The sequence below is a fragment of the Penicillium daleae genome (genome assembly GCF_028827525.1).
Source record: "Penicillium daleae strain IBT 16125 chromosome Unknown utg000006l_segment0_segment0, whole genome shotgun sequence".
Lineage (NCBI taxonomy): Eukaryota > Fungi > Ascomycota > Eurotiomycetes > Eurotiales > Aspergillaceae > Penicillium > Penicillium daleae.
Genome location: NW_026623154.1, coordinates 2,107,392 through 2,129,888, shown reverse-complemented (window position 1 = coordinate 2,129,888; position 22,497 = coordinate 2,107,392). Strand labels below are relative to the sequence as shown.

At 50.7% G+C, this 22,497-nt stretch overlaps 7 protein-coding genes across 7 annotated transcripts; 5 read left to right on the top strand and 2 right to left on the bottom strand.

The window, feature by feature from the left end:
- Positions 1 to 1,210: 1,210 nt before the first annotated feature.
- N7458_006496 (thioredoxin domain-containing protein) lies at positions 1,211 to 3,735 on the bottom strand (the record flags this gene model as incomplete). Its single annotated transcript, XM_056909878.1, has 4 exons — positions 1,211 to 1,848; positions 1,904 to 3,409; positions 3,477 to 3,594; positions 3,661 to 3,735. The coding sequence occupies 4 exons, from the start codon at positions 3,733 to 3,735 to the stop codon at positions 1,211 to 1,213; spliced, it is 2,337 nt and encodes a 778-aa protein (XP_056765582.1).
- A 583-nt stretch (positions 3,736 to 4,318) lies between these two features.
- N7458_006495 (WD40 repeat domain-containing protein) lies at positions 4,319 to 5,620 on the bottom strand (the record flags this gene model as incomplete). The annotated part of the gene is made up of 4 exons (XM_056909877.1): positions 4,319 to 4,567; positions 4,627 to 5,274; positions 5,340 to 5,505; positions 5,580 to 5,620. The coding sequence occupies 4 exons, from the start codon at positions 5,618 to 5,620 to the stop codon at positions 4,319 to 4,321; spliced, it is 1,104 nt and encodes a 367-aa protein (XP_056765581.1).
- A 316-nt stretch (positions 5,621 to 5,936) lies between these two features.
- N7458_006494 (uncharacterized protein) lies at positions 5,937 to 7,990 on the top strand (the record flags this gene model as incomplete). Its single annotated transcript, XM_056909876.1, has 4 exons — positions 5,937 to 5,959; positions 6,028 to 6,063; positions 6,120 to 6,366; positions 6,836 to 7,990. 4 exons carry the CDS (start codon positions 5,937 to 5,939, stop codon positions 7,988 to 7,990), a joined length of 1,461 nt encoding a protein of 486 aa, XP_056765580.1.
- Positions 7,991 to 9,104: 1,114 nt separating this feature from the next.
- Positions 9,105 to 10,490, top strand: N7458_006493 (uncharacterized protein; the record flags this gene model as incomplete). Its single annotated transcript, XM_056909875.1, has 5 exons — positions 9,105 to 9,314; positions 9,370 to 9,452; positions 9,510 to 9,654; positions 9,708 to 10,386; positions 10,450 to 10,490. 5 exons carry the CDS (start codon positions 9,105 to 9,107, stop codon positions 10,488 to 10,490), a joined length of 1,158 nt encoding a protein of 385 aa, XP_056765579.1.
- A 1,015-nt stretch (positions 10,491 to 11,505) lies between these two features.
- Positions 11,506 to 12,610, top strand: N7458_006492 (aldo/keto reductase family protein; the record flags this gene model as incomplete). The annotated part of the gene is made up of 3 exons (XM_056909874.1): positions 11,506 to 11,632; positions 11,697 to 12,102; positions 12,154 to 12,610. 3 exons carry the CDS (start codon positions 11,506 to 11,508, stop codon positions 12,608 to 12,610), a joined length of 990 nt encoding a protein of 329 aa, XP_056765578.1.
- A 3,313-nt stretch (positions 12,611 to 15,923) lies between these two features.
- N7458_006491 (sugar porter family MFS transporter) lies at positions 15,924 to 18,269 on the top strand (the record flags this gene model as incomplete). Its single annotated transcript, XM_056909873.1, has 9 exons — positions 15,924 to 16,070; positions 16,164 to 16,540; positions 16,606 to 17,243; positions 17,293 to 17,450; positions 17,505 to 17,605; positions 17,665 to 17,798; positions 17,854 to 17,913; positions 17,966 to 18,058; positions 18,115 to 18,269. The coding sequence occupies 9 exons, from the start codon at positions 15,924 to 15,926 to the stop codon at positions 18,267 to 18,269; spliced, it is 1,863 nt and encodes a 620-aa protein (XP_056765577.1).
- A 2,088-nt stretch (positions 18,270 to 20,357) lies between these two features.
- Positions 20,358 to 22,009, top strand: N7458_006490 (pepsin-like aspartic protease; the record flags this gene model as incomplete). Its single annotated transcript, XM_056909872.1, has 3 exons — positions 20,358 to 20,537; positions 20,657 to 20,981; positions 21,042 to 22,009. 3 exons carry the CDS (start codon positions 20,358 to 20,360, stop codon positions 22,007 to 22,009), a joined length of 1,473 nt encoding a protein of 490 aa, XP_056765576.1.
- Between the last annotated feature and the right edge of the window lie 488 nt (positions 22,010 to 22,497).

Genomic DNA, 22,497 nt, shown 5'->3' with positions numbered 1-22,497 from the left:
AACAATCCTTGATCGACTCCAGACTCCATAGTTTGGAGCCACAAAATCGACATGTCGGATTTTCGGATCTTCGATGTTTTCAAGGTACCAGATATATCAAATACTACACCTACATGCTCTGAAACTACTCCACCGTCTACTATGTATGCTTCGTACTTTGTAGCCCGCCCTCCACAGTCACACACACCCTTGACTTCCAATCTCCGAAAGGGGGTCCCCGCCAAGTCTCCAAGAACATCCCAAGAGCGCCACGAATAATTGGCCGCGTTGGAGTTGCTGACTCCGGTAATTTAGGGTTACTAAGACAGAAAAGCCACAGTCATTGGCGATGTTATTACAAATAATGTTTGGCAGCCATGCGGCTCGCTTAGACTCCATCTTGTTCTATACTGATATGAGAATCCGTAGACTCTATCAGTCCTCGTCTGACTTTAGAGCCGGTACTCCGTTCTCTCCTCTTAGGACTTGAATGTTGAGGCAAAGTGGGCAAATGTAAATATCCAAAAATGGTACTCGTCGCCAAGCTCGTGGAGCCATGGCTGTTCTGCTTCGCGGTTGCAACATCCTGGCACGTCAGTGGTTTTTGCTAATGATAAAGGGAAAGGTCTTCAAGGGAAACGGAGGAGTAGTCACAGAGCTGGTGCGTGAGATGTGCTATTGATGCGAGAGCATGGCTAATTTGTTAGGAATAACCGTGGGTTCTAGCGATGCTAAAAGTGTGTAAACCCGGGTGGCAATAGCTACATGCCAAGCAAACTAGGAGCGGAGAGAAGAGATGATGAGAGTAGCGACTAGCTATAGTGCTATATCTTTAACTACTCAGTTAACAAGGGGGTTCGATGCTTGGGAGGGGAGGAGGCAGAGGGACGCGCGATGTCATGGAGGAAGCCGACTGGGCTGGTTTTCAACATGGGACTTTTAACTGTAACTGACGATCACATCTAGGAAGAAGCGAGAGGGGCGTAGCTAGCGTAATATATCTAGTAGATCCATAAAATACCATGACAGATGGAGGAGGCAAAGACCCTTGCTAGTTGCATTTCTATTCCATCTACCAACACTACCGAGAGAGTCATTTGGGCCGCCCATTCAGAAGCACGGAACCATACAGCACGATTATCACAGAAATGACCAGAAAATACTCCGAAGAAAGCAGAATGGTAAGCCCCAAGGAAGTCCAAACCCCAAACGAGAAAGATATATGATCACTCTAAAGATCCACAATCCTACAACGCCCAGCCTCACACACCATCAGATGATTCTTGGCTGGGTCACCGGCTTTCAAGTCCTTGAACAGAAGGTTCCGAGATTTTAGCCAGAAGGACTGGTTGCCAACAAAATCCTTGAGATGTGAGGGCCGGATATCTACCAACGAGGCGGCCGCAAGCGTTGGACACAGGCCGGCACCGGCCTCTGCCCGCACTCGCTGCACGATGAGGTCACGAGCCGCCATGGGCTCATCCTTTCGACTGAGGAGACTGTCGCCACGAGCAGATGGTTGAGAGATTTCAGCTGTGCTGAAAACGCCAGTCACCGTACGAGTGCCAATTTGTAGCCCCACTATAACATCAAGCAGTCCAACGAACAGGAACGGATGCTGCATGATTTCAACTGCGAAAGAATTGCATGTCTGTCGAGCCAGGGTGCGGTAACCCTCATCTTCAACTAGAGCCGCTAGGCGTAGCAAGTTCCGAGCGATCACGGCATTCACGGATGGCGTGGCTGACTCGGTACCAGTCTTCAATCGGAAAAGAGGACCCGGCATACCAGGAGTCGCCTCGGATGAGGTATTATAGTATCCAGAAGACGTCAAGTCCGTCTTGGCCAAGAAGTGCTCATTAAGATATTCTGTTCGAGAGAGTCAGTCATTGCCATATCATAAACGCGAGACGGCTGCTCTTACTTTGAAGACGCTCAGCAAACTGGAGATAGCTGTCGTCAAAAGTCGCTTCATACATATCGAGCAGGCCACTAGCCAGGTATGCATAGTCATCAGCAAAGCCTGGAGTGTCGCCGCGACTGCCATCTCGCCAGATGCGCCACAACTTCCCGGTGGCTTTGTCAAACAGGTTGTCCTTGATAAAGCTGATAGCACGAGAAGCAGCCTCATGGCACTGCACTGCCTTGGAACTTTCAATCTCCCCAAACAGAACGCTGCACTTGGCCAGTGCACCAATCGCCAGTCCATTCCACGCGACAATGATCTTATCGTCCAGATCAGGCCGGCCTCTTGTTTTTTCACGGTGGTCACGAAGCTTTTGCTTGCCACCCTTAATTATCCTGACCACCTCTTCTTCGCTTAAGCCAAACTCCTTGGCGAGCTTGCTAGGTGTAGCTTTAATAGATAAAACATTTTGGTTCATGAACTCATCATGCGGGTCGTATTCGGCAGCAACGTTCCCATCCGGGAGGACACCCCAGTGACGGGCGCACACCGGAGCGTCCCGTGGGCCCAGAACCTGGGTGAGTTCCTTGAGCGACCAGACGTAGAAAGCACCTTCCCGTTTTTCAGTATCATTGGGACTGGGATAGCTGTCTGCATCCTCCGAGGAATAGAATCCCCCCGTCGGTGACTGCAGCGGGGTGGTCGTCAAGTAGGCAGCCAAGTCATAGACGGCGCCTAGAAGTTCAGGATCATGGGTCAGTCGGAAGGCATCCACATATACATCCAATAACTGTGCTTGATCATATAGCATCTTTTCAAAGTGCGGCAGGCTCCAGTCAGTCGTGACACTATATCGGGAAAATCCATGACCAATATGGTCGCGAATGCCACCCCGAGCCATGTTCACCAATGTCGTGACGGCCATGGCGGTCGCTTTCTCGCACTCCTCCTGCCCAACAACATCTCGGATCTGCTTCGGGTATGCGCCCAGTCGCAGCAAAAAGCCGAGATTGGAAGGGGTGGGGAATTTGGGGGCTCGACCAAAGCCACCGTTGATGGAGTCATATCGGGACACAAAGTGCTGATAGGCTTCCTCTAAAAGTTCAATATCCAAATCCTCATCATCCTCACGGCCCGTAGGCTGGGAATGTGTGCCTTCTTCGGCGAACTCCCTCAACTGTTTCGTGATATCCTTGGCGCTCTCTAAGCAGCGCTGTTGCTGTGTCTGCCAAACGTCGCTCAATTTTTCCAAAATTTCCACAAAACCTGTCGTTCCCGGGCCCTGTGATGTGCTTGAACTAGGACCGGGCCAGTATGTTCCACCAAAGACAGGCTCGAGCTCCGGGGTGAGGAAGACGTTCAAGGGCCAGCCACCAGAACCGGTCGTGGCTTGAACGTAGTTCATATAGATGTCGTCAATATCTGGACGCTCCTCCCGATCGACCTTGATTGGAACAAAAGACTCGTTAAGAATTGCCGCAACTTCGGGGGACATGAATGACTCTTTTTCCATGACATGACACCCTACAAATGTCAGCGCGGTTACCTAAGATAATCTGCACGAGAATACCAGACCCGGTCGATCACGTACAGTGGCAGGCCGAGTACCCAATGCTGAGGAAGATCATCCGATTATGCTTCTGAGCAAGCTCGATGGCTTCTGCATCCCAGAGCTGCCATGCGACGGGGTTGTTCATGTGCGCGCGCACCTAGTCGACCGTTAGCTTCACGCGGCTCCTTGACAGAGCGGGGCAGGCCTAGTCTGCGAATCTCACATATGGCGATCTGCTTTGGCGCAGGCGGTTGACCATCTTCGGTCCCGCTTCTGATGTCTCGTGTTGGGACTGCATGCTGGGCGACGCGTGTGAAGTGAGATTTCGAAAGTCTGCGGGGGACAATTCCAACACGTTATCTCTCGGCCCAAGTCGGAGGTGCTAACGGAATCCGGCAAGATTGGGCCTGATCTAAAGCGGACCAGATACTACCCCGCGTACGAGCTATGTACCAGGGGGCAATTCGAGACCCGATCAGATGAATGGTGAGTTAGAAAGAGGGTCTGGCAGGGTTGGGCGGGTGTGCAAGGGCCGGAAGTGGGGGTAAATGCAGCCAGGGAGGTCGGAGCTCAGCTTGGGGAATTTGCAGGAGGTTCTTCCGGGGGGAGGGGCTTTGGAGGGGGAATGCATGGGAGATCGGCCCCGTACGTCATCATGTGTCGAGATGGTCACGTGGCTAGACTGATCCGTCGATAGGCCAAGGCTATGTTTACCGGGGTAGAGGTATATACACACTGTATAGTATGACTGGGGACTCCAAATTATCACCGGCAATGCTTCTTTGTAAGTTTATTATTTTACTTAGGCCCTCTAGCCTTTAATGTTAAGATACCTTATCATGCACATCATCATATCTTGGTACGGGGTATCAATGCAACATCTAATCATCACCCATCAGCTCAGCCAACTCCCGCTCCTCTTCTTCTGTCAGCAGGGGCTCAGCATTCGCTTCCTCCTCTTCCTTTGGGCCATTTTTAGCCAATTCCACAGCCTGCTGCAGCTCATCAGGTCGGAGAGACCACTGTCGAATAGTACCATCAATGGCCACGCTAACAATAGTGGACCCAACCAGAGCCAGGCCAGTAACCTCCTCAAAATGGCCCGAGAATGTGTGGTGGAGTTCGCCAGTCTAGTATGAAGTTAGTGTGTGTTTATAGCTATTCGCGAGTTCGGAGCGAAACAACTTACAGATCGATTCCATACCCGAACCTCCTCGTCCCGACAGGCAGTCACTACCCAGCCTCCAGCCTCATCGACAAGAATGTCTCGCACGAAATCAGGATGATCCAAACTGAGATTGGCTTTCCAACCATCGGCGCGCACCAGGCATTTCGCAGTCTTGTCAGCGGATGCTGTCCACATATCACCATCCGCATCAAAGAAGAGCTTGTTCACACTGGTTTCATGTGGAAGAAGGGGCTCGACGTCGTCACCTCCACCAATGAGCTTGAACTGACGGATCTCTCGGTCACTTCCGGCGCTGAATACAGTCGCCTGACTATCCTCCGTCTCGGGGTCAAGAGAAAGGTCCAGAATACCGCGGAGGTGGCTTTTAAATGTCTCAATCCGCTCGCCGCTGGCAATGTTGAAGACAAGCACTTTGGCATCCGCACCCCCGGAAATTAGGACATCTTGACCTTGAAGTCGCGCACTAATCACAGATTTCACAAAGTCACTGTGTCCTTCGTACTTCTGTCGAGGCTGTCGGGAGGCCACATCCCAGCTCCAGATGGTCTTATCCCAGCAGCCGGCAAACAGCAGTTTGCCGTCAGGGCTGAGACATAGGCTTGTCAACGGAGCTTCGGGGCCCTTGAAGAGGGCTGCAGTCTCACCAGTCTGTAAACAGAATTAGTCAATAGTCCGTCTATACTTCAAAGTGTAAGGGAATGTCAATTATATACCGCTAGGACCACCCTTCTCACCACGCCACTACTTTGGGCAACGTAGACTGATCCCTGATTCCAAGGGTCTGAGAAGACAGCTAGGATCTTGCTCTGCAACTTGATGGGATTGCCATTTTCATTCTGAGACTTGGCTTCTTTCCTCTGCTGCTCATCCAAGGCAGCACTGTAAAGAAGGAGGGGGAACGGGTCAGCATGGAATGTGATATACCGAGACACCAGAATAACAATTTCTCTTACGAGGTCTGGAAGAAATGGTCTCGGTTCGCAGTCGTTGTCATTTTTAAGAGCCAAGCTTTTTCTCGTTTGTCTCTTCCTCTTCACTTTCCAAACAATCGAAGAAACGTTGGATCTCTCACAAAAACCATCCCCACGGAGAACTGCTCACCGAGCTTCTGCGGTCCGCCGTAGCCCGAATTCCCCAAAACCACAGATTTTGCTTCTTCGCTCTTCTCTTCTCTTCCCATCTTTACCCACTTCCCTCCACGTCACCCGATTCCCTCGCCCCTCCTAGCTCTTCCTTTCGTTCTCCCCCCCTTTTGCTCCTTCTAAACCCTCATTCTACACTCATCGCGCGATTCCGCGCAGTCCGCCAAGATGGATATGAACCATTTGATAGGGTCAGTCGCCTGCAACTCCCGGGCGGAACCAGGGTTTGTGTGGCTGGGCTGGAGCTAACACGTCGCAGTCAGCGTTTCAACCTGATCTCCAAGAGCGAGATTCGGTATGATCTCCCCAATTCTACCAATCGCCAAGAGCTTGTTGCTTATTATTTCCCAGCTATGTCGGCACACTTCATGAGATCAACCCCGAGGCATCGACGATAGCGTTGGAGAATGTGCAGTCATTTGGTACCGAGGGCCGCCGCAAGAACCCAGCGGAGGAGGTTCCTCCCTCTTCGACTGTCTATGAGTACATCGTGTTCCGTGGTAGCGACGTGAGCGATATCAGCATCGCCGATGAGGAGACAAAGGAGACCACACAGCCAGAGCCTCCTCGGGTTCCCGATGACCCTGCTATTCTTGGTGTAAGTCACCGATTTTGATCCTCTGTTCTTCCATTCTTCTCGCTCCTACACAATACACCCATCAGGCTGCCCGCTCCACCGCGATCGGCCAATTGATCAGATGATGAAATATTTCGGATGTAAACTCACAGACCTGTTCGGAATGCGCAAAACCGTGTCGATATTTCCGTTGCCTTCCTTCTGATTGATCAATTTCCCCATATTCATTACTGCTCAAGTCTTTCTACGCCTTGCTTCTTTCGGCCTACTGACCTGCTGCCAAATCAGAACATGTCGCGATCCGGACCTATGCCGAACCCTCCGATGGGAACTTCCGCTCCAGGCCTCCCTTCTCAGCCACCATCACAACCCCCCCAGGGAGCCCAGCAGACACCTCCTGGATATCCCCCACAACAGCCATTCCAGCAGCAAGGATTCTACCCAGCTTATGGACAACGCTTCAATGGGCCCCCGCCTCCATTCCCCCCAGGCCCCCCAGGCCCCGGAGGTCCTGGCGGCTTCCCTGGCAACATGCCTTATGGCGCCCCTCCTCCTGGCTGGTTTCCTCCTCCTGGCCACGGCTTCCCTCCCGGTGGACCTGGTCCATTCCCACCTCAGATGCCCCCCGGCGCACCAGGACAGCCCCCTCAGCAGCGCCCCGGCCCTCCTGTTGCACCCACCCCCTCAGACCACCTCCGAGCTTCCTGGCGGAGACCAGAAGCCCTCTAGCCGCAATGCAACCCCTGCTCAGACTGCACCCACCCCTCCCGTTGAGTCTAAGCCTTCTGTAGCTGAGGCTGTGCAGGGATCTGCGCCTGCTGCCGCTGCCGCCGCTCAGAAGAACGGCCGCGTCATGCCAGTTATCCCGATGGCTGCGCCGCGACCTGTCGCTCCCGCTCACAGTGCGGCTCCTATCGATGCCACTGCCGCAGCGACTCAGGCCGTTGCGGCAGCGATGGCCAAGCTGCCTCAGCCCGGTGCTCAGAAGAAGCCCGGCCAGGATGCCTCAGTCGACGCTCTTACCCGCAAGATGAACGACATGCAACCGTACAGTGGTCCTCGTGCTCCTCGCGGTGGTCACCAGCAGCAGCAGCAGCACCAGCACCAGCCGCACCCTCGTGGTGGTCGCGGCGGTATTCGCGCTCAGCACAAGAAGATCGAAGTCCCCGAGTCCGACTATGACTTTGCGACTGCCAATGCGAAGTTTAACAAGCATGATCTGATCAAGGAGGCCATTGCCACCGGTTCCCCCGCTGCCGATGCCGAATCTCACGACGTCGCCCACCAGCCCGAGACCGATGCCAATGGCACCGCGGCTGGAACTTCACACAACCTTTACAACCGTTCGACCTCTTTCTTCGACAACATCTCCAGTGAGGCTCGTGACCGTGAGGAGAACGCCATTCGCGTTGGCGGTCGCGAATGGCGTGGTGAGGAAGAGAAGCGTAACATTGAAACCTTTGGACAAGGTAGCGTTGACGGCTACCGTGGCCGCGGACGCGGTTATGGCCGGGGCGGCCGGGGTGGTCGCGGCTATGGAGGTCGAGGCCGCGGATACAACAACAATCGCGGCTTTGGAGGCCGCGGCGGCTCTCGAGGCGGTCGTGCTCCTTCGCAATCCACCGGCGTGCCCTCGCAGGTCTAAATCAAGCCATCTACCATTTCGCACGTCTCTAAATGATTGCTATGTCTTTCCCTTTTTTTTTCTCTCTTCACTTCGTGGGTTGTCCAGACCTATGAACGAAACGATTGATAATGCTTGAATCTATCTCGTCTCTTCGGCGCAATGGGAATGAATCACGGAACTGGGCATTCTAGGACGGCACGACAATGTCTTTTTCTTCTGCGATCGGCAACTGGTGTTTCATGTTCATGCTTCTTTTGCTCTTTTGCTTTCCGATATCTTTTTCTCTGTCAAGCATACCCCCTTCACAGCGTCGACTCCTGGTATCCATTATTTTTGGGCGGATATCTCACACCTTTGGTGTGATGGCTTTTTTAAAGCAATTGATACGATGTGGTGGGATCTCTATGTGCACAATGCCAATCTGGGACACAAGCGCAAGGTTCTTCGGCCAAGGTCGGCTGTTGACTGAAGACCAGTCCATTTTCAATGCAAATGTATCATAACCATATCTCTGGAGAATAACTCCATTCAAGTTAACAAAAAGGAAAAAGAGGACCTTTCTGGTCTATCCACCAATGTACCTTTAAAACTGTAATGTGGAGAACGTCCTTGTCAAACCGTCCAAGCTTTTTAGCTGCCAGGCTACACGGAGCTAGGGTCCCCTTATTCCTTATGATCCATCCTGTCCTACGTCGGACAAAACGGTTATTTCTCTGCCGAAAGTCGGACGTCATATTAGTGGAGAGAAAATGCGGAGAAGCTGCGGATCCATGAGCGAGTGACATAGGTAAGATGTTGTTCCCGGGATCCTTGCGTCTTCTATGGAGACATGGACTAAGATACCTAAGCCTGTTGAATGGATAGAACACGAACCTCAGAAGTTTTCACCAATATAACTTTCTTAGAAATCTGACAACAGACTCCGCAAATATAACCTCGGGATTGCCCATTCTCAGTCCTTGGAATAACCCCCGCTCATCTTCTATCCTCGGTTGAAGACAGAGCAAAGCGCAAACTCTCTGCTCCCCGCACCCCATAGCCGATTGATCCACTCGCTATATAATTGAATTGGCTCTACACCTTCTTGTTTGATTTTATGCTTTCCTCAATCTATCCGGGTATTTCAACCACGATGGCATCCCACGACCCTTTGAAGAGACTTTCTGCGATATCTGGTCATGTAGGTCAGAAGAAGTCGCCTGATACCATGGCTGAGACCACCCAAGCTCCGGACTCGTTGCCCTGGAACCCTGATTGCACAAAGTTCCCTTCGCGGAAGGACTTACCTCAGCTTCCTGGTGCACCTGAGGGTGCGGCTTGGGTATGGGGAGAAGATGATCAAGTATGTGCAGTGGGCGATGTCAATTCATGTCAATACGCTAACGATATTGAAATAGCTGGGAAGGTTGAACCTTTTGACTCCACAGCGAGTCAAGGCCTCTGCTCAGGAGATACTCACGGGAGAGATGGTACGATTGGAGTATGTAAAAAGAAAGCCTGGAGATTGAACAGTGGAACTTTGCTAAAGATTCAACAGTCTTCCTCTCAATGTGCCTGAGAAACCCGCGTTCGGTCGCGAAACCTTCCAGCATAGTTACAAGACCCTCGCCGAGGATGTTTCCTACGACGACTGCTACTCGCTCAACACTCAAAGTGGCACTCAATGGGATGGCTTCCGCCATGTAAGTTTAATGGAAAGCAGGGACCAGGAGCTCAATTACTGACTGAGATGTAGTTCTCCCACATTCCAACCAAGCTATTCTATAACAAGGTAATGTTCTTGATGGCTTCTTACACTTTCATGAAAGCTCACGGCTTCATACAGGCCACAAGCCAAGATTTCTTCGGCGAAAACCCCAACCTCCGTTGCAGTATTCACCACTGGGCAGAACACGGCATCGCTGGACGAGGCGTGCTACTCGACTACCGCCAATACGCCCTAACTCACAACAAATCCTACGACCCATACACATCCCACGCCATCACCTTCGATGATCTGAAAGCCTGCGCAGCCTCTCAAGGCCTCGATATCCGCCCCGAATCAGAGGGCGGCGACATCCGTGTTGGCGATTTCCTACTAATCCGCTCCGGCTTCGTCGAGAAATACCACCAGATAAGCCCTGAAGAACGCTACCAAGCCGCGACTCGCTCTCGCGATGACCTCGCCTTCGCAGGTGTCTCCCGTGAACAGGCTGTTCGGGACTGGCTGCATGATTGTTACTTTGCTGGCGTGACGGGTGATTCGCCAACTTTCGAGGTGTGGCCTGTTCAAACGGACCATTTGCATCAGAGCCTGCTCGCGCTTTGGGGGTGTCCCATTGGTGAGATGTGGGATTTGGAGAAGTTGGCAGAGAAGTGTCGGCAGCGTAGAAAGTGGACTTTCTTTATGACGAGTGCCCCTGCGAATATGCCTGGTAAGACTCTCACCTCTCCGTCTTTGATAAGTGTGATGCTAATTATGGTTAATCTTTTTTTAGGGGGAGTTGGCTCGCATGCAAACGCCACGGCTATTTTGTAGATAAGAGTGCTCGACTTTATACGAATGAAACGAATTTGATTTAAATATTTTCAAGTTGATAGAATTCTAATGTGCCAATTCGCCTAAACTGTACGCAAACAGACAATCCACCTATACTGAAAATCACAATAACGGCCTCGCTGTCAGGTACAACAATGACTGCGTAGCCATTCTCAGTTTTCACAATATCACGTACGGCATGACAAGTAGGAAAATGTCCAGAGTCCTGATCAACGCCCGGTATACATCCATTGCTCTCCAGCACAAGTGACATTATCCTTGGCACCGCTGAGATCTAAACCCATTGTTAACGAACTAGCCGACCCAGTAGCTAAGCGCGTACTATTACGAACTACCTATAAGAAAGACAATTGCTTTACTATCTTAGTAGCTACGGTTAGACACCGTAAGGTATACGCTAGGATGCTAAGGCTACTTAGGAGTAGACCTAATAGAAATAGACTATGTACTAGCCTGCGGGTAATTGCTAGGCCGACTAGGTGTCTTATCGAGTAGCCTGTTAGGAAAGTGTTAGAGTACTATGAAGGGCTACGTAAAGCTATGTCTATAGCTACGTACGAACTAAATTACTCGACGAGGGGATTTATCTACCAAAGAGTAGCTAAGCAATCGACTCTAAATCCCCGGGCTATCAGGGGCGATCGCAAGGAATCCCACAGCGGTGAATGCATCCAACTATGGCTTCCAAGTAGTAGCAGTTGCTAGCCATATATGAATGAAGAAAATAGCGAATGCAGATTTTCCAAGGGGGATCGGTAAGTGTCGTCGGCGACGCTACCTTTTCGACCCCTGGTTAGCGCTATTCCTGAACCTGTTACTCAACGGGATTAGGCCGGAGTTACGTTCAACGCCGATGAGATGTCGGTGATATTTGGATCAATGCATTCACTGGAGAAGCCCTCTCGACGGGTTTCAAAAAGCGGGCATGGTCATCGAAGTGTACTCTACTTCTAAGAACAATTCTACCATCACACAGCCTACGCGCAGAGAAAATATGCCCGAGCTTGGTGGAAAGGGAGTCGGCCCCATTGGCTTTGGCCTTTTGGGATTGACCTGGCGACCAACGCCACCCTCCCAGGAGCAGGCCTTTGAGGCCATGCACGCAGCGATCAAGAATGGATGTATGTAACTAGCTTTTCTAGCGGCGAGTTATGTCGTCTCCCTTCTCCGCTAACATAGCCATAGGTACCTGTTGGAACGGTGGTGAATTCTATGGCCCACCTACTTACAACAGCCTCGTTCTCCTCGAGCAGTATCAGGAGAGGTACCCTGAAGATGCGGATAAGATCGTACTGAATATCAAAGGCGGAGTGAACCCACAAACCCACCAGACAGATGCCTCACCGGAGAATACGCGTAGGAGTCTGGATGATTGTATTGCGCAGCTGAAAGGGCGCAAGAAGATCGACATGTTTGAATTCGGCCGTCGTGATCCGGCTGTCCCTATGGATGTGACGTTTGGGCTGATCGAAAAGGAGTATATACAGACCGGGAAGATCGGAGGCATTGCACTTTCCGAGGTGCGGGCCGAGACCATCCGTGAAGCCGTCAAACACACCAAGGTCGTCGCAGTAGAGGCTGAGCTCTCCCTGTAGGTCATCCAAGCCGTCACAAAATTATCATGGGTGCTTAACTGAAATAGATTCACTACCGACATCCTGGAGAATGGCGTCGCAGACGCCTGCGCCCTGTATGAAATTCCAATAATCGCCTACTCCCCAATTGGCAGAGGCATGTTGACTGGTCAATTCAAGAAATTTGACGACCTCCCACAAGACTCCTTGTTGCTCTCGTTCAACTTCCCGCGCTTTCAGCGGGTGAATTTCGAGAAAAATGTGGAGGTAGAGACAGTAGAGAAGATCGCGAAGAAGGGCTGTACCGCAGCTCAGTTGGCGATCAATTGGACAAGAGCACTCTCTAGACGTCCCGGGATGCCAACTATCATTCCCATTCCTGGTGCCACGACCGCGGAACGGGTGGAGGAGAACAGCAAGCTTATCGAAATCACGGATGAGGAGATGGCGGAAATTGACGATGTCTTGGCCAAGTTCACCCCAGCGGGTGGACGATACCCGGAGATCTTCCAGGTCAACACCTAGACTATCTGAGTTGCATCCAACTTGGCTATCAACACCGTGAGCTTATGCAGATTAACTCACTTCATAGATTTCATACAGTCAATGAGCAAAAAATTCCACTATGTCTTTCATAAATTGCCGAAAGTATAGACATAAAGCTTTGTGTATTCTTCAGCCTACGATCAGTGTAGACGGTGCTTTATGGGGCTCGACAGACCGCCAAAACCTATACCCAAAACGAAGCAGCAAACCAATGCCTACTTCAACCACGACAGCAAATTTTCTTTTCCTGGAGTCAAGAAACGTAATCCTCGAGCCTAAAACACTCGAATAACGCGTTTAGCGCTTGGCCTATTCCCGCAGATCTAAACATCAGCCGCAAAGCTTAGCTTTCCTTGATCAATCCTAGCCATTCCATAGTGACAAGGCTATGATGATCACCCGAGGCGAAACAGGGGTGTCAAAAAATGATATTCAGAGTGGCGTGTACGCTGATGAATTGATTGACAGGGTGGGCTTTTGGCTCCGGCATTTATCTAACCAGCCCCTGCGTGGTGGACCCTGGTTTTGGGCCGAACCCTGGGGGCGGATACATGCGCCTTTAGTAGGTTAGACTCCCAGGGCCTCTGTGAAATATCAGATATACGGTCAGTGGTTGAGCCTAGATCAAGTTTCTTATCCGCCAAGCTTGGATGCTGTGAAGTATCTGTTCGGGTACTAGGAACTTGCGCAACGAAAGTCTGGTAGCATAACGACTATCAATAAGCCAGGAGTGCTTCCTATGTTGAAAAGAGCAGTGACACTTAGTATTCATATGAATTTCCTGGCGAACGCTTTCAAAGAGTCCCACTCGTTGATGTTTCACGATAGATGTAGTAGTGGAGCTCAACAGGACCTCAGGATCATGGATCGGCGCTGTATTATGCATGTCGAGGTGGAGCTCAGCAGGGACTTTCATGATTACTATCAACTCGTGTGTAGATTGCCATTTGCCATCCAGCCCTCAAATTTACTTCTTCTACTTTTTCATCCACCGACGGGGATCTACGTAGATTCTAGTATACAAGTTTTAGGCGTTTTCAGCCACTAAACAGGTGGAGGCTCTTAGACTGGATATCTCGATATCTCATACAGTTTCAATAATACACTCAGCGGCGTGACAAGTAGGGCGAGCCGACGGCATATTAGGCTGCATAAAGTCAGGCCACTCAAGCATGAATCATGAAACATGCAAGCAGGTCAACTTCGGGTTGTGGAGACAGACTAAAATACTGTACAGTAGTCTGTATTAGGCCCCCTGTATGGACGCCTCACAAGTCAGTGCTCACAACCAGTGTCCGGCCTGATGCTGATTCTCACGGCAGAACTAAGGTGGTACCATTAGGTATATAGGGCAGCATAATATCTGTTTTGGTAAGTTATATAGGGATATCACATATGACCTGGGGAGTGCATGTAGAGTTATGGTTCACAAAATCAGTACTTGCTACCAGCGATGACACGGGATTTCCATACAACTACACGATTCATCCGACTATGAGATATCATAAGGATGTTGAAAAATTCACCAAAAAGTCATTTGAAGTAGAATACCTCCTTTGGAATTCCTCGATGCTTATGATCTTTAACGAAATGGTAAGTTCCAGCTAAGATTTCTTGGGGATGAGTTTATGCCTGAGGCAGCCATGCAGATCATTGCCCGGTTCCCGGTCGGTTCGATTGTGGTTCTCTCAAACCGTAAAACGCTTTCTTCTCCGGGCTTTCTCCGCTGGGTCCGGGCGGAAAGTATGCGGAGATGCCGTGAACCTTCCTAGTAGACATGCAAATCGGAAATCTATCCAGATTTGTCAGCGGCGGTGATTCAGGAGTCACAGGAGGTCTCTTGTCTTGTAGCTTGTTCAGACCCAGTGCTAGCCAGGTCAGCGGCATATCCAGGGCAAACCTCCGCCTGGGTAAATGCTGGAGGACATGACGATGTACGGTATTGTACGATTGTGCATGCGGGGCCCCTAGGGAGTGCTCGTGCTTCACCATGAGCTAACCACATGGGCATGACCAGTCAATTGTTGCGGACCAATTGAGTGGGATGATTCTTCCAAGCTAGGGAACTGGATGCATGGCCGAAGACGTCAGTGGGAGGAGGGGATCTCTCCCTTGCTGTGGATATACCTTGATTCCAAATGTAACCTAAGTTCAGCCACCAAGCCACTTGAAACGCCAATCTGCCGGAGCCAGCGATCCAACTGAATCACCAGAGTCATGGGGCTGAATGTGCTGGGCAAGTAAGCGCGCCCTGGGGCATGTTCATCATTGTGATTAATGCATGGTTCTCTCTACTCAGTCCACTGGACTGAGCTCGGTGCAGACGACAGCAGGATGATTCAAACGCCCCATAAATATACCGCAAGACTGGGGCGTTTGTTGGAGGATTCGGTAGGCCCAGCAGGACCAGCTAAGCTGCTTCGCAAGCCGGAAAAGGCGTCCCGGGCGAGACTTCAACGACCAATCGACGCTTCCCAGTCGTTCGCCCAGTGACTCTGACTCTTTCCCTTTGCCCTCCCCGCAAACGCTTTGAGCGCAGTCGGTGGGCCCGCCGAGAATCGGTCCATCCAATCCCGCACCACATGGCCCGTAGCGGACGGCGTTGCAGATGCCGAACATCCACGTTTCTCGGGGGCGCTGATCGAGGGGGGTCGATGGAAGTTGAACTTCATTCACGGAGATATCGAGTGGATGGTAATCTAGAAAAGTCTCTAGCAACTTTCTTAGCCATTGAACTCAGGTTTATGCTTTTGATGAATATCAATGTGGCCCCCATCGAGCATCAAACCCTAAAAAACAAATGGCGCAATTATACAAGGATGGGCCGCCCGGTGGCTTACCGTGGCTTACGGCCGATGTGTGCACTGATCCACTTCCGAACTTTCCTAATGCTGACTCGATTCCAGGCTGTGGGGGGGCAAGGATGGCAAGCCACCCAGAAGGAGTGAGTGCTGACGTTCGATGGAGTCGTATCTTGCCCGAAGGAGTGTCTGGTGTGATGACTGTTTCTGCCTTTACCCCACGGGGGGTTGAAAGGCCGAAGCTTTAAATGCCGTGGAGTCGCCAATGTTTGTTCTTTTTTTCCCCCCCACAGGGTTTTGCGCGCCGACTTGTGTAGTCAACTCAAGTGAGGATTCAAAGAAGGATTCATCGCGTACGCTATTTCTCAGAGCTGCACCTTCACCTCTCCGCACACCTTTCCAACTTCATCTCCTCAACATCACCCTCTCGACCCACTATCTAGACACCACTTTCTTCGCACCACTGCGTTAACTCCAACTCGTCATCCATCATGAATGAAAAAGACGAAAAAGATTTCACGGGCAAGGACCCTCTTGCCCATGATGAGTTTGCGACTGAGGCTACGTCGCCCACCAATGGCGAGGAAAGACGTCCATCTCACGCTGCGGCTCTCAACATCGTCGTGAACCCTCTGAAGGTAAGCTTTGCCAAGGTCAACTCCAAGACTGCGCTTGTCGCACTCTATCAGGGAGGCATCGAATATTCAAACTGACCCTCTGGCTTCACACAGCGTTCCTCCAAGGAACAAGTCTACGAGGATGCCCGCGGATTCGCGGAAATGCACGACATGTCCGAGCACGCTGACCTGTTTGGCCGTGCTGCCCTGGTTGCTCGCAGCCCCAAGGACTTTGAGGACATCACCGAGCTTACTGAAGATGAACGTGCAGCCCTGATCTATGAGCGAGACCACAAGTGGCACGGCCCGGTCATGCTGTGGTACTCGATCGCACTGTGTGCTATTGGTGCTGCTACACAAGGTTGGGATCAGACTGGATCCAACGGAGCCAACCTGTCCTTCCCTGAGGCTCTGGGTATTAATGGCAAGGGACGTGATGAATGGATTGTCGGACTGGTCAACTCGATCATTTTCCTGACTGCTGGTCTCATGTGAGTATCTAGGAAAACGCCGATCTTTCTTGTTTCTAAGAACAGAAAACTAATTTCCCATCCAGTGGTGCTTTCATTGTTGATCCACTTAACCACTACTTGGGCCGAAGAGGTGAGATCTTCTTGACAGCTGCTTGTCTTACTGCTACCCCGATTGGTTCTGGTTTTGCAAAGACATGGCAAGGCCTATTCGCCGCACGTTTCATCATGGGTATCGGCATCGGTGCAAAGAATGCCACAGTTCCCATCTACTCGGCTGAGATGGCACCGCACCGTATCAGAGGAGCCTTGGTCATGTTTTGGCAACTTTGGGTGGTGGCGGGTATCTTCTTGGGATTCTGTGCCAACGTGATTGTCAAGGACACTGGAGATATCTCTTGGCGCCTCCAACTTGGGTCGGCATTTATTCCATCGTTCATCCTCATGATTGGCATTTTCTTCTGCCCCGAGTCTCCCCGTTGGCTCATGAAGCATGGCAAGCACGCCCAAGCTTTCCGATCGATGTGTCGTCTCCGCGCTCATCCTATCATTGGCGCGCGAGACTTTTACTACTCGTGGGTTATTTACGAGGAGGAATTGAAGGAGGCCCGTGGTGCGGGCTACTTCTCTCGTATGCGGGATCTGTTCACCGTGCCTAGAATCAGACGTGCCAACTACGGTGCTTCGACCGTTATGATTGCTCAGCAAATGTGCGGTATTAACAGTAAGTGGTACATCGCCCTCAATCAACGGTCATCTCTAACACCTTGCAGTCATTTCGTTCTACAGTTCAACTATCTTCGAGAATGCTGGTTATACCGCAGTCCAGGCCTTGTACGCTTCTCTTGGTTACGGTGCCATCCAGGTCGTGTCGACAATTCCTACTTTGTTCCTGATTGACACCAAGGGTCGTCGAACTTTGACATTGACCGTAAGTTGTTCGTGACGGTATAAACAGAATACGACTAACATTTTCTCTCTCAAGACCTTCCCCCTGATGTGTATCTTCCTCTTGGCCGCTGGCCTGTCTCTTCTGAACTCAGACGATAATCGCAGCCGAGGAGCGCATATTGGACCTGTTGTGCTGTATGTTTCCCATGTCGAGATTTAAACATCGGAAATACCTAACAGAGAATTTCCAATAGGTTCGTCTATCTATTCACCATCTGTTACTCCCTGGGTGAAGGCCCCGTGGCCTTCCAGTACTCTGCCGAGGTCTTCCCTACCATCCAGCGTGAGCAAGGAATGGCGTGGGCCGTGTGCATTAACAACACCTTCGGTAAGTTGATCAAACTCAAAACACATACTTGAACTTTACTGACATACCTGCTTAGCCGGCATTCTCGGCTTGACTTTCCCTCGCATGACGACCGTCATGACTCCCACTGGAGCATGTAAGTACCCACCACCGAGTACTGCTGTGAGGGAGTACTAACCCAACTATAGTCGGCTTCTATGCTGGCCTCAACCTTATCGCCTGGTTCATGATATTCTGCTTCGTCAGAGAAACCAAGCAACTCACCCTGGAAGAGTTGGACCGTAAGTGACAACCCACATAGAATATCCTCCAATTACCCCGCTAACATCCCCCACAGAGGTCTTCTCCGTTCCGACGAGCAAGTTCATCGGCCACGAGCTCACCGTGTGGCTTCCCTACTTCATCAAGCGCCACATCTTCCGCCGGAATATCCCTAAGCCACCAGCGATTATCGCGACTGCCGATGAGGCGGAGGGTAAGGATAGCGACTGAACTCGATCGAGCGGAACTCATACAAATATGGGATTTTTCTTGGGATTGGGCACATAAGATGTGTTTTTGGCAGGTTTTTGAGGGGCATGGTGGATTTGTTGGGGACCCACGTACGTGGTGCCTGATGCCTGGTTGATTGGTACCAGCTGCCGCCGGCATAGACGTGTGATTTGGATCTCCTCGAGTCATTCCTGCTTCCTCTTTCCTCGTGTTTAGTACTGTTGTGAATACCACTATTACTACGGTGGTTAATCTTTGAATTTTTGTAACTGGTTATAATAAGATAATTCACTTGAAAGCATGCGTTTGAATGGAGATTTGTTCGCTTAAAGCTAGAACCAAAGTGACCTTCTAATCCAAATATGAGCTTCGAGCATAGTACTACAATACTTTCAATTTGAGTACCCAAATCCAGCTGCTTGAGTGAGAACAACCGCAATCGATGCTGTCTTGGTATGCTTGGTCCTGCTGACTATACTGAAGATGTCCTCACCAAAGCCTCCTCCGAATTGAACCCCAATTCTGAAGGGAAATCGCCCTTGCTGCCAAGCTTTGCGCGAAACAAACAGATGACAGGATGAACAGGTAATTCCTCTGCTAGCCTTGTAATACGCTCGAGAGCGAAGGCTCGAACAAATTTCAGATCCTCCGGGTAGATACAAGCCCCATGGCGCAGCAATGCTCTCCTGAGATCGCTTGGCCGATTGCACTTTCACGGAGATCTGGCAAAGTCCGGGTCTGTGCCATAGGCCAGAAGGAGGGTGACTATTTCCTTCTGATCGTGCTGATTGCGTCAACGAAGGTAGCTTCTACATTGAACCCTTTGCCTAGGAGCGTTTGGAACGTTTCTTGTCGCTAGTCTCTTTGGCCACAGCCGAGAGATTGATCCTGATCTACGGTCGTGTTTGGCGAGAAGCATTTCTAGTGCTATCTTGTTGCGGTGCAAGATAGCTTCGTGGAGATTTTCATCTTCAACGTCGGCACCGTGTGCCAAAAGGGTCTTACTGACCTCGTCGTGTACTCGACGTATTTGTGGTTGATTTGTTCTCCCGGACGCAGCAGCAGGAGTGATGAAAGGATATGTTGGCCATAACTAACACAGACTTTAGCTTAGGCCATCTTCTATAGTTCTAAAGAAGCTACTCAATGAAATCCTTAAAGATAGATACATCAGTCGAGCCTTAGAATACCCAAGAGAGAACAATACCATCTTGAGTATATATAGGTAGTATCTCATATCGCTGACACGATGAAATTTAGACCCATAAACTAGTGCTATACCTAGTAGGGACCGACAATTCGCCCTTGACACTCTCGTCCTTTGTACTGGTTAGACCATAATAGCAGTCCTGTCATCACAGCTTGGTCAATTTAATACCGAGGACGGACCAATAGGGTTGGCCATAAGATTTAAGCGTGATGTACAGAGTAGAGACACATACTGTAATTGGGTTTAGCCAGGCCGTAAGATTTGCTTCGCCCCCACGGTCGCACCCTTTTCCTTCGGGGGAAGCGCCGAATCCTTTAAGAGTGGAGCATCTTCATCCATTTCAAAGCTCCAGTTCGCTAAGAACTGTGAATGGCACCAGACCGCATTTAGATTTCACTTCCGTCAAAGCCGGTTCGTCCGGCGAGTCCTCGCACGGGGACTGTCCATTGCGTGGTATCTCAGCCTCCTCCCCGTTAGCTACAGTCTTAGCCTGCCTCTAGGGCTCACTGGGAAATTTGTGCTAGAAGGTGATTGGCCATTAGTGATGGATAATTTCATGTTAAACTCCACTGATTCAGGGAACTCTTACTGAAAGGTAGGGTCATTCGTTAGTTGAACATTAGCGCTAGTCGTGACTCAAGTAAGAACAGGCAGAGAGGCTCTCTGAGTCGGGGTAAAGAGGTCGCTTATTATCCCTCCCTCTGCCCCATTCATACTTTTCCTGTTCGTCTTTCGTTCTAATATTTACAAAGCCTGCTTGCTTCCTTGCCCTCCCGCTGCAGGTCCTTTTGGTCCGTTTTGCTAGAGTTCTACATTAGCCGCTAAGATCCGGAGAATTTCACGACGATCGTCACGATCGGCATTCTGCGGCGGCAATCATGTGGGGAGCCTCAATCTTGTCATTAGCTGCCTTGGCTACTCTGCCATGCGCCAATGCTATTACTCTACACAAGCGCGACGATCCCGCGGTCTTTGCGCTCCCAATTGCTCGCAGTGAACGGTCCCAAGCTTTACAGAAGCGCAGTTCTAAAGTTGCCAGCACGGCATTATACAATGTGGTATGCAAAACTCCAATTTCGGTCAATTTGTTTCAGGCTGTGGAGAGGAGACAAAGAAAGAAAAAGAAAATTTAGTGCAGAGGATATGATCCAAAGAGAACGTTATACTAAATTCCTAGGTAGCAAAACATGTATTACATGGTGAACATCACCATCGGCACCCCCCTCAAAATCTCTCCCTCAGTCTCGATACCGGCAGCAGTGACATCTGGGTCAACGTCCCAAACTCCACCTACTGTGCAGCTAAAGATGACCCTTGCTCCTCGACTGGCTTGTTCAACATAAAGGACTCGTCGACCTTCAAATTGCTCGATTATGATATGAACGCTACCTATGTCGGTGCGTTTTTGGCTGCAGGCCCCTACGCCACCGACACGCTGGTTATTGGAGGTGCCACGGTGAAGAATATGGAGTTTGCGGTGGCTGAAGAAAGCGACAATCCTCGTAAGTTTATGGTTCTTTGATCTCCAAATTCCACATCTGGCTAATTGATGGTCTGTACAGATGGTATTCTAGGAATCGGATATGCTATTAGTACTGATGCCGCCAGCGAAGGACATAACTACCCTAACCTCCCAGAAGCACTGGTCAGTAGCGGTGCTATCAAGTCAGCCGCCTATAGCCTGTGGTTGAACAAGTTTGATGGTACTGGAAACCTTCTCTTTGGAGGTGTCAACAAGGCGAGATATCAAGGCGAGCTGCAAACCGTCCCCGTTCTGCCGCTATATGGCAAGTACTATTCTCTGGCCATCGCCTTGACAGACATCTCTGTGAAGAGCTCCAGTGGTACCAAGAGTTATACGACGGGTCTTCCCTTATCCGTCAGCTTGGATAATGGGAGCCCTTTCATTGCACTGCCCCAGGAAATCGTGGATCCCATCTTCAAGGAAGTTGGCGCCGGATACTCCTCGAGCGATGGTGCCGCCTATATCCCTTGCACCAAGTCCACGGCCGATTATAATGTGACATTCAGCTTCTCCGGCGCTACAGTCACAATTCCCATCAGTGAACTGGTGTTTGAAAACTACGCCGAGCCCGGTTTCCCCGATGGCGACTGCATCTTCGGGATTTCATACAGCCAACCCGGAGTGAATCTGATGGGCGACTCGTTCTTGCGTAGCGCATATGTGGTCTACGATCTCGCCAATAACGAGATTTCGCTCGCCAACACCAATTACGACGGTGGTGATGATGATATTCTCGAGATTGGCACTGGAACGGCTGCGGTCCCGGGTGCGACGTTGATGCCCTCTGCTGTCACTTCGGCGACGGGTAATGGAGCCAGTGCAACCGCCGGATCCGAGTCGCATGGAACTACAATCTACGCCGCCACTGGCAGTACGACTGGAACGGCCAGCAACGGTGCTGCTACTAGTACCTCCTCCTCCAAGGGACTGGCAGCGTTGCCCACCAACAATCCTAACCATCTGCTGCCTGGTATCTTGGGTGCTGGCTTGCTTCTGGCACTGTAGATTGAGTGACTATTTGCCAGTTATCAATGGCCCATAGAAACTACATAATGAAATTTTGTGACTTTACCACTATTCAGATCTAATTGATCCGCAACTACATTGTCAAAACGAGCGAAACGCTTGATGTCACTTGCTTGCACGCGTAGCTGTTCCCGTACTGACAGTATCTTGGCTGTTTCATTAGGGTATCGTGGAAACAGCCTGCAGAGAAGTATTCTCGCTCGCATCGAACTATAGCAAATGACGGCTGGACAGGAAGAGGCGGCTCCTTCAACATCACCCCTTTCCGTGGTAGCCGGACTCCCGCCATGTGGACCTCCTCCCATCTTTGTTATTGGCCAGGACAAAGCCGGTGGTAGGTACCCGTTCCCCAATTCGGAGAAGACCAACAACTGCTTGTTTGGTAAAGTGGCCGAAAAAGTCTGACAGTCTGACAAATTGCCTTTTCACGCCATTGCTTACCAAGCCTAAGAGGTAACTTAACTACA